The sequence below is a fragment of the Rhinoraja longicauda genome, chromosome 41 (genome assembly GCF_053455715.1).
Source record: "Rhinoraja longicauda isolate Sanriku21f chromosome 41, sRhiLon1.1, whole genome shotgun sequence".
NCBI classification, from domain to species: domain Eukaryota; kingdom Metazoa; phylum Chordata; class Chondrichthyes; order Rajiformes; family Arhynchobatidae; genus Rhinoraja; species Rhinoraja longicauda.
The window spans coordinates 9,632,974-9,647,355 of record NC_135993.1 but is presented as its reverse complement, the minus strand read 5'-3'; the positions used below and the strand labels follow the sequence as shown (position 1 = coordinate 9,647,355).

General features: G+C 46.3%; 1 protein-coding gene across 3 annotated transcripts in view; it reads left to right on the top strand.

The window, feature by feature from the left end:
- LOC144611674 (cdc42 effector protein 2) overlaps positions 1–13,354 on the top strand; it is a 55,342-nt gene extending 41,988 nt beyond the window's left edge. For all 3 annotated transcript variants that reach the window (XM_078430885.1, XM_078430887.1, XM_078430884.1), the window contains one exon: positions 10,304–13,354. In XM_078430885.1, coding sequence (XP_078287011.1) covers positions 10,513–11,259 — 747 coding nt within the window. In that variant the 5' untranslated portion in view covers positions 10,304–10,512 and the 3' untranslated portion in view covers positions 11,260–13,354. The remainder of the gene's footprint in view (positions 1–10,303) is intronic.
- The last annotated feature ends 1,028 nt before the right edge of the window (positions 13,355–14,382 follow it).

The window sequence follows — 14,382 nt, the reverse complement described above, 5'->3', positions numbered from 1 at the left end:
GCTGGAGTAACTCAGAGGGTCAAGTAACATCTCTGGAGTAAAAGGATAGAAACATAGAAAATAGGTGCAGGAGTAGGCCACTCAGCTCTTCGAGCCAGCACCACCATTAAATATGATCATGGCTGCTCATCCAGAATCAGTATTTATTCACAAAATGCTGGAGTAACTCAGCAGGTCAGGCAGCATCTCAGGAGAGAAGGAATGGGCGACGTTTCGGGTCGAGACCCTTCTTCAGTCTGAAGAAGGGTCTTGACCCGAAACGTCACCCATTCCTTCTCTCCTGAGATGCTGCCTGACCTGCTGAGTTACTCCAGCATTTTGTGAATAAATGCCTTTGATTTGTACCAGCATCTGCAGATATTTTCTTATCCAGAATCAGTACCCCGTTCCGACTTTCTCCCCATATCCCTTGATTCCGTTAGCCCTAAGAGCTATATCCAACTCTCTCTTGAATACATCCAGTGAATTGGCCTCCACTGCTCTCTGTGGGTGAGAATTCCACAGATTCACAAATTTCTGGGTGAAAAAGTTTTTCCTTATCTCAGTCCTAAATGGCCTACCCCTTATTCTTAAACTGTGACCCCTGGTTCTGGACTCCCCCAACATCAGCAACATTTTTCATGCATCCAGCCTGTCCAATCTCTTAATACTTTTATATGTTTCTATAAGATCCCCCCTCGTCCTTCTAAATCCAGTGAATATAAGTCCAGTAGGTCCATTATTTTGGATGGGTGATAGGTGGTTTGGATGGGTGATGTTTTGGGTTGGGATCCTTCCCCAATCTGAAATATCACCCATCCTTTTTCTCCAGAGATGCTGCCTGACCCAGTTACTCCAGCACTTTGTGTCGATCTTTGATACAAACCAGCATCACTTGCAATGGATCAGATGAATGTCTCAGTAGTGACAGCACCTCTGGCAATCCTTTAATGAAGTGTCAGACTGCTTTATCCTTAACAGTATGTTCTGTTTCAAACCTTTTACTGTCTGACAGGAAGGTAAGAGTGTTATTATATAGGGGTTGCCAACTTCCTCACTCCCAAATACGGGACAAGGTGACATCACCGCCCCGCGCCCCACGTGACCTCACCCAGCCAGCGGCCACGTGCTCCCGCTCCACCAATGGCGGCCGCCATTGGTGGAGCGGGAGCACGTTTCCGCTGGCTGGGTGAGGTCACGTGGGGCGCGGGGCAGTGATGTCACCCTTTGTCCCTTATTTGGAAGTTGGCAACCCTACTAATATGGAACAAGTCAAGTCAAGTCAATTTTATTTGTATAGCACATTTAAAAACAATCCACGTTGACCAAAGTGCTGTACATCAGTTCAGGTACTAAGAACGAGCATACAATGGCACACAAACATAACAGCACATACATAAACAATTCACAGCGCCCCCTCAGAGGGCCTCAAACGCCAGGGAGTAGAAATAGGTTTTGAGCCTGGACTGAAAGGAGTCGATGGAGGGGGCAGTTCTGATGGGGAGAGGGATGCTGTTCCACAGTCTAGGAGCTGCAACCGCAAAAGCGCGGTCACCCCTGAGCTGAAGGAACAAGGGCGGTCCCGTACGGGACAAACTAATTTAGCCCAAAATACGGGATGACCCGGCTAATACAGGACTATTAGCAACCCTAGTTGTTAATGTCAGTTGAGAACTATGAGCTTGAAATTTAAAATTTGCAATTATGATCGATGAAATTTATCCCTTAAGAGAGAAATTATACTGGATTGATACTTCCTTTTACAAAGGCTTCTACTACAGTTAAGAGTATTAAATTTAATCTCACTAGTCCTGCTGTTTATTGTGGAAACACTACTCTGAAGTTTGTGAACTGGGTAAGGTTAAGAATTTGACCTCTCTGCAGATGTCATTCCTAAATCCTGATGTTAGTTCAGGGGGAATTCCAGCCCAGTGTAAGGAAAACAGATTTGCTACATCAAGAATAGGAACACTCTCAATAAATTCCAGCTCCAAGGCATAACATTACTCACAGATTCAAGAAACATTTTTCTAAACTCCCTCATTCTTTGTGTAGGAAGGAAGTGCAGACGCTGGTTTAAACCGAAGATTGACACAAAAAGCTGGAGTTATTCACCAAGGTCAGGCAGCATCTGTGGAGAAAAGGAACAGGTGACGTTTCTGATTGAGGCCCTTCTTCAGGCTTGAGTCTCCTCTTCTCCAGAGATGCTGCCTGACCCGCTGAGTTATTCCGGCTCTTTGTGACCCGTATTCTTTGTGTTCTTCTGAGTAATTATGTCCTGTTTTCGTTCTCATTTGTCCTTGATTTTGCAAATTTTTATCACTCCATTTGTAACACTCTCCTTTTGCCATCTTTGCTGCCTTCTGTGACTTAAACACAAATTTCATGCATTTACACAATCTCTCAACTAACGGAGCATGTGTATAGGTTTCTCAAGGTGTATTAGATGTCGATGTTTTAGCCAAATTGGAGCAATCAATGATGGGTGTTCCTTTTTGAATCTCTGAACTTCCTTTAAGCTGTAGAAACAATATATTTTTTTTCAGAATAGTATGATTATTGTTTGTTTTTATTATCAAATTGATAGGAGGAACCTACAGATAAAATGAAACAATTACATATTCTGACAACTGTGTTGTTGCTGCTTCCTGATCTTGTACGGAGAAGTTTCATTACCTTAGTTGCCAATTTCCACCCTATTGCACATAATCCATCTCTGATTCGGCCGCTATTGGTGGAGCGGGAGCACGTGGCCGCTGGCTGGGTGAGGTCGCGGGGGGCGCTGGGCGGTGATGTCACCTTGTCCCGTATTTGGGAGTGAGGAAGTTGGCAACCCTCGCACCGCACCTCCGCGATGTTAGGTGGTCAGTTCTTTGGTGTAGAACTTTAAACGACTGCCTTTGAATCAAAAGACCTGCTTGACAACGTTTTACTTTTGTGGTCAATAGACAATAGACAATAGACAATAGGTGCAGGAGGAGGCCATTCGGCCCTTCGAGCCAGCACCGCCATTCAATGTGATCATGGCTGATCATTCTCAATCAGTACCCGTTCCTTTCTTCTCCCCATACCCCCTGACTCCGCTATCCTTAAGAGCTCCATCTAGCTCTCTCTTGAATGCATTCAGAGAATTAGCCTCCACTGCCTTCTGAGGCAGAGAATTCCACAGATTCACAACCCTCTGACTGAAAAAGTTTTTCCTTTGTAAGGTGCCTTGATTCTCTGTAGCTTAGACCTTTAAAGATAATTAATATTTTATTCTTCCTTGAAACATGCAGACAGTAACCTAGACAATAAATGCTGCATAGATAAGTTATGGTTAGATACAGGCATTAGCAGATTTGTCTTTTTTTCCATTTCCAAAAGCTCTCTGTTTTCTAGACCTCTTTTAACGTGATGTCTGACCAAACCTGGGGCCGCACGGTGGGGCCGCGGTAGAGTTGTTGCCTTACAGCACCGGAGACCCGGGTTCGATCCTGACTATGGGTGCTGGCTGTACGGAGTTTGTTCCTGTGGCCTGAGTGGGTTTTCTCCAGGATCTCCGGCTTCCTCCTGCACTCCAATGGCGCCCAGACTTGTACGTTAATTGGCTTGGGATAATTGCAAATTGTCCTTAATGTGTGTAGGATATTATTAGTGTGCTGGTCGACACACACTCAGTGGGCCAAATGGTCTGTTTCTGTGCTGTATCTCTAAACTAAACTAAACTAAACTAAATTAAATTTGTGTAGGAAGGAACTGCAGATGCTGGTTTAAACCGAAGATAGAAACAAAAAGCTGGAGCAACTCAGCAGGTCAGACAGCATCCCGGAATGGCGGGACTGCAATATGTTGAAAGACTGGAGCGACTAGTCTTGTATACACTGGAATTTAGAAGGATGAGAGGAGATCTTATCGAAACGTATAAGATTATTAAGGGGTTGGACACGTTAGAGGCAGGAAACATGTTCCCAATGTTGGGGGAGTCCAGAACAAGGGGCCACAGTTTAAGAATAAGGGGTAGGCCATTTAGAACGGAGATGAGGAAAAACTTTTTCACTCAGAGAGTTGTGAATCTGTGGAATTCTCTGCCTCAGAAGGCAGTGGAGGCCAATTCTCTGAATGCATTCAAGAGAGAGCTAAATAGAGCTCTTAAGGATAGCGGAGTCAGGGGGTATGGGGAGAAAGCAGGAATGGGGTACTGATTGAGAATGATCAGCCATGATCACATTGAATGGCGGTGCTGGCTCGAAGGGCCGAATGGCCTCCTCCTCCTGGCTCGAAGGGCTGAATGGCCTCCAAAGACGTACAGGTGTTAATTGGCTGGGTAAAATGTTTTAAAAAAATTGTCCCTAGTGGGTGTAGGATAGTGTTAATGGGCTCGCTGGGCGGCACGGACTTGGTGGGCCGAAAAGGCCTGTTTCCGGCTGTATATATATGATATATGATATATTGTCTATTGTCTATTATCTCTGGAGAAAAGGAATAAGTGATGTTTTGGTCTGAGACCCTTCATCAGACTGAACCCTTCAGACACTTATTCCTTTACTCCAGAGATGCTGTCTGACCCTCCAAGTTACTCCAGCTTTTTGTGTTAAACTAAATTTTGCATTTGCTTCCAAATGGTGGGATGTGGAAAGAATATTAATGTGTAACTATAATAATGCTTTGATTTGTCTTTACCAGAGGCCTCTTGTTGTTAAGTTCTAATGCTGGGTCTTGACCTGAAACACTGATCATCCCTCTGCCCGGCCAGATGCTGCTTGACTTGCTGAGTTCCTCCAGCAGTTTGTTTTTTTGCTCCGCAGTACAACATCTGTGGTCTCTGATGTCTTTCCTTTTATACACAGGAACATACCAAGACCAGTACATGCTGCAATTTTTAACGAGCACCCACCCAATATTACACAAGCCGCATATTTTCAAGTGAATATGATGTTAATTCAAATTACACATTGGAAAATTTCTGCAAATTTATTGTTGTGTGTGTGTGTGTGTCTCTCTCTCTCTCTCTCTCTCTCTCTCTCTCTCTCTCTCTCATAACATTTGACCCAAGCATTGCCAGCTATTGATAGGTTGGGGATGGACTGTGTGTGGTCCCCTGACACTTTAGTGACATTTTAACATTGACAAATGTCTGGAGACACAAGAGATCGCAGGTGCTGGAATCTTGAGCAAAAAAAACTAACAGTGGGAGAACTCAGCAGGTCAGGCATCTGGAAACAGGCTCTTCGGCTCTCCGAGTCCATGTCAACCAGCGATCACCCCTGCACTAATTCAACCCTGCACACTAGGTACAATTTACAGAAGCCAAGTAACCCACAAAACTGCACTTCTTTGGAATGTGGGAGGAATCCGGAGCACCGGAAAAAACCCCACACGCAGTCACAGGGAGAACGTACGAACTCCAGACAGACAGAAGCCGTAGGCAGGATCAAACCCGGGTCTCTGGCGCTGTAAGGCAGCAGCTCTACCACTGCGCCTCTTTGCTGCCCTAATCTGTGGAGGGAAAGGACAGGTGACATTTTGGGTCATGACCCTTCTGTCTGAAGCCAACCCAATATGTTGTCTGTCCATTTTACCTCCACAGATGCTGCCTAACCCTTTGAGTTCCACCAGCAGTTTGTTCACTGCCAAAATGTCTCTTTAATTATATAAAGGTCTGGCTGTGTTGCTTTTTTTTTTAACTACTCGAGTGCCTGGCAATCTGTGAGTGAAATTGTGGCAATTCAATGCTTTTCCGTTTTCCTTATGTGCAAGCTCTCTTTAAAATTAAGGCAAAAGCAACATTTCTTCATAAATGTAAGAAAATAACTGCAGATGCTTGTACAAATCGAAGGTATTTTTTTCACACAAAAAATTCTTCATAAATGATCACAGAAGACAGAATATTTTCAGGGTTAAAATTGGCAATATGAAGAGTGGGAGTTCTCACTGGTAAGACCTTCTCTCACTGATTCCTCACCTCTAGCTCTTCCCCCCACCCCCTACTTACAGTCTGATCCCAAACATCACCTATCCTTTTTCTCCAGAGATGGTACCTGACCCACTGAGTTACTCCTCCCACTCCCTATTTCAGTCTGAAGAAGGCCCCTGACCCGAAACATCACCTATCCCTTTCCTCCAGAGATGCTGAGTTACTCCAGCACTTTGTGTTTATATTTGGTATAAGCTAATATCTGCAGTTCTTTGTTTCGACAATGTAACCTTTTGTTCTGAATTCTCGCCAAACCTTCAATGCCTGACCTGACTTTAAATGTAAACCAAGCAAGGTATGGGAAATGGTGCAGACTTCTCAAGTGCGTTGACTTTAAGCAATTTTCATTTTACTCAAAATGGAGGCATTCATAAATTCCAACATTCACATTTCTGGACAAAAGCAATGTGGGAGGAAGTTTTGTGCAGCTTTGTCACAACTAACCCCGAGGGAGGAGGTCAAGGTGATTACTTGAATAAATAAGCATCTCATATTTTCATCCCTTTTTTCCCTCTGTTGAACCACTCTTTTCCTGAGGAAGTCAAGAAGAACAGTTGATACTTTGTGAACATTGTGAATTCAACATCGGCTCGCTGCCTTAGAATCAAGAACCTTGTACCACAGAGTGTTGTAACTATAGATACCACGCACAGCTGACATCAGCCTGGTATCCTGGTGTTAATCATGTCAGTCGACATAATCAAGAACCATTCATATCTCACTCATTCCCTCTTCTCCCCTCTAAAGATACCAGCGCTTGAAACCACGTACCACTAGATTCAAGAACAGCTTCCCCATTGATATCGGACTCTTGAAATGATTTCTCGTATGCTATGGGTGATTTCTGATCTTCCAATCTACCTCGCTGTGGCCCTTGCACTTTTTTTAATCTACACTACCTCTGTAGCTGTCCACGTGGCAATACGAAACCAATACTTATCCAATGTCAAATAATGAAGAAAGTGAGCAAAATGTTATTTTGAAGGTAGACACAAAATGCTGGAGTAACTCAGCGGGACAGGCAGCATCTCTGGAGAGAAGGAATGGGTGACGTTTCGGGTTGAGATCCTTCTTCAGACTGAGAAGAAGGGTCTCGAACCGAAACGTCACCCATTCCTTCTCTCCAGGGATGCTGCCTATCCCGCTGAGTTACTGAAAAAGGGTCTCGACCCGAAACGTTACCCATTCCTTCTCTCCAGAGTTGCTGCCTGTCCCGCTGAGTTACACCAGCAGTTTGTATCTACATTCGATTTAAACCAGCACTGCAGTTCTTTCCTACACAAAATGTTATTTTGTATTGCTATGGGAATTGAATGCATAAATACAGAGATTAAGTTTCCCCCATTTCGGGCATGGGTGAGCCCTGTTTGGTTCAGAAATGCAACATGGAAACAGGCCCTTGGCAGCAGCTCTACCAACCACACCAATGTGCCACCCTCTCATTTAAGTTGTTATGTAGTTTAAAGTATCGGTGTAGTTAAAGGAGGAGAGAAGAGCGTTTACTGAATGGGTTTACAGAGATGGTTTACTGAATGAACCTTGTGAAAGGGTTAGCTTTTGTGTGAAGAAAGGCATGATAAACTCAGATTGAAATCCACTGGAGTTTGGGAGGGTCTTGATTGAAACATGTAAGATCCTGATGGGTCTTAATAAGGCGGATGTGCAGAAAATGTTTACTTGTGTGGGAATCTGGTACCGGGAGTCACTAATAAGAAATAAGAGGCAAAGTATTTTTTCCTTCAGAGGATTGCAAGTCTATGCAACTTTCACGATGCTTTCTAGGAGTTTTGTTCGGCTGCATTTGGAGCATTGTGTACAGTTCTAGTTGCCCGCATTAGGGGAGAGTTTTGTACACAGAGAGTAGTGGGCACCTGGAACGCACTGCCAGGAGGTGATGGTGGAGGCAGATACAATTTGGGTTGCCAACTGTCCCGTATTAACCGGGACATCCTGTATATTGGGCTAAATTAGTTTGTCCCATAAGGGACCGCCCTTGTCTCGTATTAATAGGGTTGCCAACTTCCTCACTCGCAAATAAGGGACAAAGGGCGACGTCACCGCCCCGCGCCCCACGTGACCATGTGCTCCCGCTCCACCAATGGCAGCCTCCCAGCCCGGGCAGCCGCCATTGGTAGAGTGGGAGCACTTGGCCGCTGGCTGGGTGAGGTCACATGGGGCGCGGGACGGTGACGTCACCTTGTCCCGTATTTGGGAGTGAGGAAGTTGGCAACCCTAGATACAATAGTGGCATTTAAGAGGCTGTTGGGTTAGATAGTTGTATCAGAAATGCTGCCTGACCCGCTGAGTTGCTCCAGCACTTTGTGGCTGAGTTGCATTGACACATAGACATAGGTCATAAGATCATAAGTGATAGGAGCAGAATTACAGTAGCCCATTTAGCCCATCAAGTCTACTCCGCCATTCAATCACTGTGGATCTATCTCTCCCTTCCAACCCCATTCTCATGCCTTCTCACCATAACCCCTGACTCCCTTACTAATCAGGAATATATCTATTTCTGCCTTAAAAATATCTATTGACTTGGCCTCCGCAGCCTTCTGTGGCAATGAATTCCATTGATTCACCACCCTCTGACTAAAGAAGTTCCTCCTCATCTCCTTCCTAAAAGAACGTGCTTTAATTCTGAGGCTATGACCTCTAGTTCTAGACTCTCCAATGGAAACATCCTCTCCACATCCGCTCTGTCCAAGCCGGGAATAGAGGGATATGGATCACATGCAGGCAGTGGAGATTAGTTTAAGTTGGCATCATGTTCAGCACAGACATTGAGGCTGAAGGGCCTGTTCCAGTGCTATACTGTTTTGTGCTCGATGTCTATGTTCTATGTAAGAGTCGCAAATGTTTATAGGCACCAGAACCTGGACAATTAATACATTCTTAATTGCTGCAGCTTTAGAGAATTTAATTGTTCTGGATTGGGTGCATATGGCAATTAAATATTTTTGACTCTGGACTTGAGTAGTCGAAGTAGAGTTTTAAAATATTTTGAACATTGAAGCAGAGGTAGTTTAGATTCTTTAATGGTTACTTCAGGTGGCGAGGAATACAGAGTTGAGGTTACAATCAGCCGTGATCTTTTTTAAATGGAATAGCAGACTTGAGGGCCTGAGTGACTTAGTTTTCTTGCTAACTAATTTGTTCATCTGTAGTGCCATTAATGTATTATGGGATTAACGTCGGTAACATTGATCACGTGAAACTTTTCTGTGTCTCCCTCTCTCTCCCCTGACTCTCAGTCTGAGGAAGGGTCTCGACCCAAAATGTCACCTATTCCTTCTGTGCAGAAATGCTGCCTGTGCCGCTGAGTCACGCCAACATTTTGTGTCTATCCCCGTGCAATAGCACTATCCTACACACTAGGGACAACGTACAAATTTTCGCCGAAGCCAATTAACCTACAACCCTGCACGTCTTTGGAATGTGGGAGGAAACTGGAGCACCCGGAGAAAACCCACACGGTCACGGGGAGAACGTTTAAACTCCTACACAGTGCACCCGTAGTCAGGATGGAACCAGGGTCTCTGGCATTGTGAGGCAGCAAGGGGAAGGGGAACGAGGAAAATGGAGGCGAGAGAAAGCCAGAACAAAACAGGGCCGGCAACAGATACCTCAGGAAGGGTGTGGTCCATTATGGCCCATTGTTGGGTGGAGAAGAGGTGATAAATGACAGGGTAACAAGAAAGCAGACAGTGGAACTGGTGAGAGGGAGGGAATGCCGGAGTTATTTGAAATTAGACAAGTCAGTGTTCATACCTCTGGGGTGTAAACTGCCCAAGTGAGATATGAGGTGCAAATCCTCCAATTTGCGTGTGGCCTCACTCTGACATTGGAGAAGACCCAGGACAGAAAGGTCAGTGTGGGAATGGGAAGGGGAAGGGGAGAAATGGATCTCTCTTCACGTCTCCATCTCCCTTCCCCCCTTTCCCCCTTTCTCTCTCTCCCTCTCTCTCCCCCTCTCTCCTCCTCTCTCCCTCTCTCTCCAGCTCTCTCCCCCCTCCCCCTTCCTCTCCCCCTCCCTCTCCCCCGCCTTTTCCCCCTCCCCCTCCATCTCCCCCTCCATCTCCCCCTCCCTCCCTCCCTCTCCCCACCCTCTCTCCTCCCTCTCTCCCCCCTCTCTCCCCCATCTCTCCTCCCCTCTCTCTCCCCCCCGCCCTCTCCACCCCTCTCCCCCCCTGTCTCCCCCCCTCTCCCTCTTCCCTTCTCTCTCTCAAAACTCAAATAAAACAAAAATATGATTTGAAATCATAATGCCGTTTACCATCGAAAGGTTGAAGCATGTCCGTCTAACTGTGTGCGTAAGATTACTTTAATTAACACTGAAAACCTGCCTTGCTTGTGTGTTTCTAGGCTGTGAAGCATACGAGGTGACGCATCGTACAGTGTTGGTGTTTACCGTTCACATCAGGCATAACCAGGGCCGGCGGAAGTGCTTTTAAAGTCAGGACCATCTCTGAGTAGAACTGAAGGCCTTAATCAACCAGGACCTGGCACTGAAGAGAGACCAGGAACTCATCCCCGTTTTTAAGGCTCCTCTGTTGTGGCCCAGTTGCTGCAACATGCCTGCAAAGACGCCCATGTATCTAAAGACATCAACGCCCAAGCGGGGCAAGAAGCAGAGACTGCGCGATGTTCTGTCGGGGGACATGATCAGCCCTCCTTTGGGTGACTTCCGGCACAGCGCCCACATTGGGAGGGCCGGGGAGGGCGATATGTTCGGGGACATCTCCTTCCTGCAGGGCAAGTACGACCTCCTCCCGAACATCAACGGGCGGCCGACCTCGAAAAGCACCGAGAAGGGACTGGGCGGCGTGTACGGCTACGAGCGGCCCTTCAACAACGGGGCGGCGGGGTACCCCACCCTGCTGAAGAACGCCGTCTCCCTCCCAGTGTTCAGCGACACCCACGAGGCCCAAGACCAAGAGCAAGCTCCGCCAAAGCCCCCCAGGCTGCACCTGGAGGAAGGGCCCGGCCAGAGGTCCATGTCGGTCAGCTGCACCACAGAGTGCTTCCACAACCACCAAGAGAGGTCCAGCATGGCCAAGCTCGACAAGAAGGTTGGCTCATCCGTCTCCCTGTCCGCAGCGTCGCGCACCTCCTCGGAGTGCTCAGTCATTGGCATTGGGCAGCTGGACAGGAAGAGGGCCTTGATCTTCAACAGCGAGATGTCCCTCAACAACGGCAGCCCCTTCCCTTCTGACTCCTACATCAGCGGCTCGGAATCGTCCCTTGGCTTGGACCTGGACTTGGGGCCCTCAATACTGGATGACGTTCTCCGAATTATGGATGGGTACAAGCTGCACTGAATGAGAACAAGAAAGCCAAGCGACTTTGTTCAGTGTGTCCAACGGTGAAAGGTGCTAAACGAAAGAAGATGAGAATGCAAATCTGGCAAACAGAATCCTGGTATTTACTAGTGATGGACCAAGAAACTCCTTCCTGCATGTTCCATCAGAGAACAAACTTAGACGCTTCCAGCTTTTATGTACTCATGAATGTATTATCTCTTTCTAAACTGGCACTCCATCCATGTTGGAGTAGAGAGCCTTGCAAAGTTTAATTGAACAATATATCGTTTTGTTGCTTTTCATTCACTGAACTGCTTTCAAAGGATGATACGAGGATTTCGCGGAACTAGTAATGCTTAATTTTGTGAACTTAGATGGTAGAAAGTATGCAGGATTGGATACTGAAGCAGAATTAAAGATGCATGGAAAGATGGCTGGAATTACTAATGAACCATTTGGGTGTGCATTAGAACTCAGCAGGTTCCTGATAAACATCGCTGGTGATTGATAATCCCAGAACTAAAAATACCTTTACAATCAGCAAGGCTGGTTATCAGCTGGGCAATTCTCTTACCTGCAGACCAACTCATCCTCCCAGACTCTGTGTGGGAAGGAACAGCAGATGCTGGTTTACACTGAAGATAGACACAAAATGCTGGAGTAACTCAGCCGGGCAGGCAGCATCTCTGGAGAGAAGGATTGGGTGAGACCTTTCTTCTGAAGAAGTCTGAAGAAGGGTCTCGACCCCAAACGTCACCCATTCCTTCTATCCAGAGATGCTGCCTGTCCCACTGAGTTACTCCAGCATTGTGAGTCTCACAGACTCTACAGCAGTCTTCAGAACCAGAATCCTACAATATCATAGCTCTCATCCATTTTAGTCCCCTTCTGCATCTGCTTTTGTTTGTTCCACCTTTAGTGGTTGTGCCTTCAACTGTTTTGGACCCAGTTCAGAATAAGCTCTTCCCCTCCACCATTAAAATTTATCCTCCTGAGCTTTTGGTCGCCTGATCCAACATCAACTTGTAAAGTTGGAGTCAACTTTCATTAGACTATTAGACTTTAGAGACAGCACGGAAACAGGCCCTTTTATAGACAATAGACAATAGGTGCAGGAGTAGGCCATTCGGCCCTTCGAGCCAGCACCGCCATTCAATGTGATCATGGCTGATCATTCTTAATCAGTACCCTGTTCCTGCCTTCTCCCCATACCCCCTGACTCCGCTATCCTTAAGAGTATCTAGCTCTTTTGGCCCATGCCGATGAGCGATCACTCCGTACACTAACCTACAAACACTAAGGACAATCTTATAACATACTGAAGCCAAATTGACCTACAAACCTGTATGTCTTTGAGGGTGAGACTGCAACACTGTGGAAAGGGTGAAGTTTTGGACCGCTCATCTCTGTTCCACAGACTGCATCTTTCACATGGCCAGCTCCCTGTCTCCTCTCATTACTCACAATGTTATCTTTGGAAGTTCGATAAGGATAGGGAAGGGATCTGTTTTTGTGACTGCTTGCTTCCCTGGGAGGATATGCCCAATTTCAGTGTGAAGGTCAGCTCAGTTACTTTGGCCGCCAAATCAGGCCAACCCACGCATTGTCCTGAGTATTTAAGAATGTCATTGTCCTATCTGGGACATATGACAATAAAACACTCTTGACTCTTGATCTTGACTCTTGAGTAAGTGAAGACAAAAACGGCAGATTAGTTCATAAATTATAGGAGCAGAATTAGCTCATTCGGCCCATCGAGTCTACTCCGCCATTCAATCATGGCTGCCTGATCTATCTTCCCCACTCAACCCCATTCTCTTGCCTTCTCCCCTTAATTCCTGACACCCGTACTGATCAAGACGCTGGAATCTTTAGCAAGACGCGGTGCTGGAGGAACTCAGCGGGTCTGACGGTATTTGTGGAAGGAACGGGAAGACGACGTTTTGGGTTGGGACTCTTCTCCATACTGCGATGGGTTTGAAAGAGCGTCCGGACTGGAAACATTGTCCATTCCCTCCACGGCTGCTGCTGCCTAGCCTGACCCAACCGAGTTCCACCAGCATTTTGTGTTTTGCACAAGACCAGAACTATCACTGAAGGAATTTATTCACAAAACGCTGGAGTAACTCAGCAGGTCAGGCAGCATCTCGGGAGAGAAGGAATGGGCGACGTTTCGGGTCGAGACCCTTCTTCAGACCCGAAACGTCGCCCATTCCTTCTCTCCCGAGATGCTACCTGACCTGCTGAGTTACTCCAGCATTTTGTGAATAAACACCTTCGATTTGTACCAGCATCTGCAGTTTATTTTCTTATAGAACTATCACTGAAGATACACACAGAATGCTGGAGTAAATTAACCGGACGGGCAGCATCTCTGGAGAGAAGGAATAGGTGACATTTTGGGTCGAGACCCCTCTTCAGACTGAGCTATCACTGGTTGTGAGATGGAAGAGTGAAGGTCTGTTGCTTTGTTGACTCTCCCTTGTTTTAATGATGGTGCATTAATCAACTGAGTGGGGCTGACAGCACAGACTTCCCATTGCTATGCGAGGAATGCAGGGTCTAACTTAACAAGCACAAGAGGCTGAGGCTGATCAGCTCTCTTGAGGAATGGAATTTAATCTCTTTTGTTTATATACCAAACATTTAAAAAAATTACTTTGTTGTACTTTTTAAACTGAATGCCATTTCTTAAGAAGTGATAGTTGCACAATGTGTGGCGATTATGTGAATAGTGTACAATTTCTGAAGGGGATAACCTTGAAAGATCTATTGTTGAAGTTCTCGGGATGAAGTGGTGTTGGAATCAAATAGTGCATAAGGTCAATAGACAATAGACAATAGGTGCAGGAGGAGGCCATTCGGCCCTTCGAGTCAGCACCACCATTCAATGTGATCATGGCTGATCATTCTCAATCAGTACCCCGTTCCTGCCTTCTCCCCATACCCCCTGACTCCGCTATCCTTAAGAGCACTATCTAGCTCTCTCTTGAATGCATTCAGAGAATTGGCCGCCACTGCCTGCTGAGGCAGAGAATTCCACAGATTCACAACTCTCTGACTGGTCATACGGGATAGGAGCAGAATTAGGCCATTCGGCCCATCAAGTGTACTCCGCCATTCAATTGTGGCTGATCTATC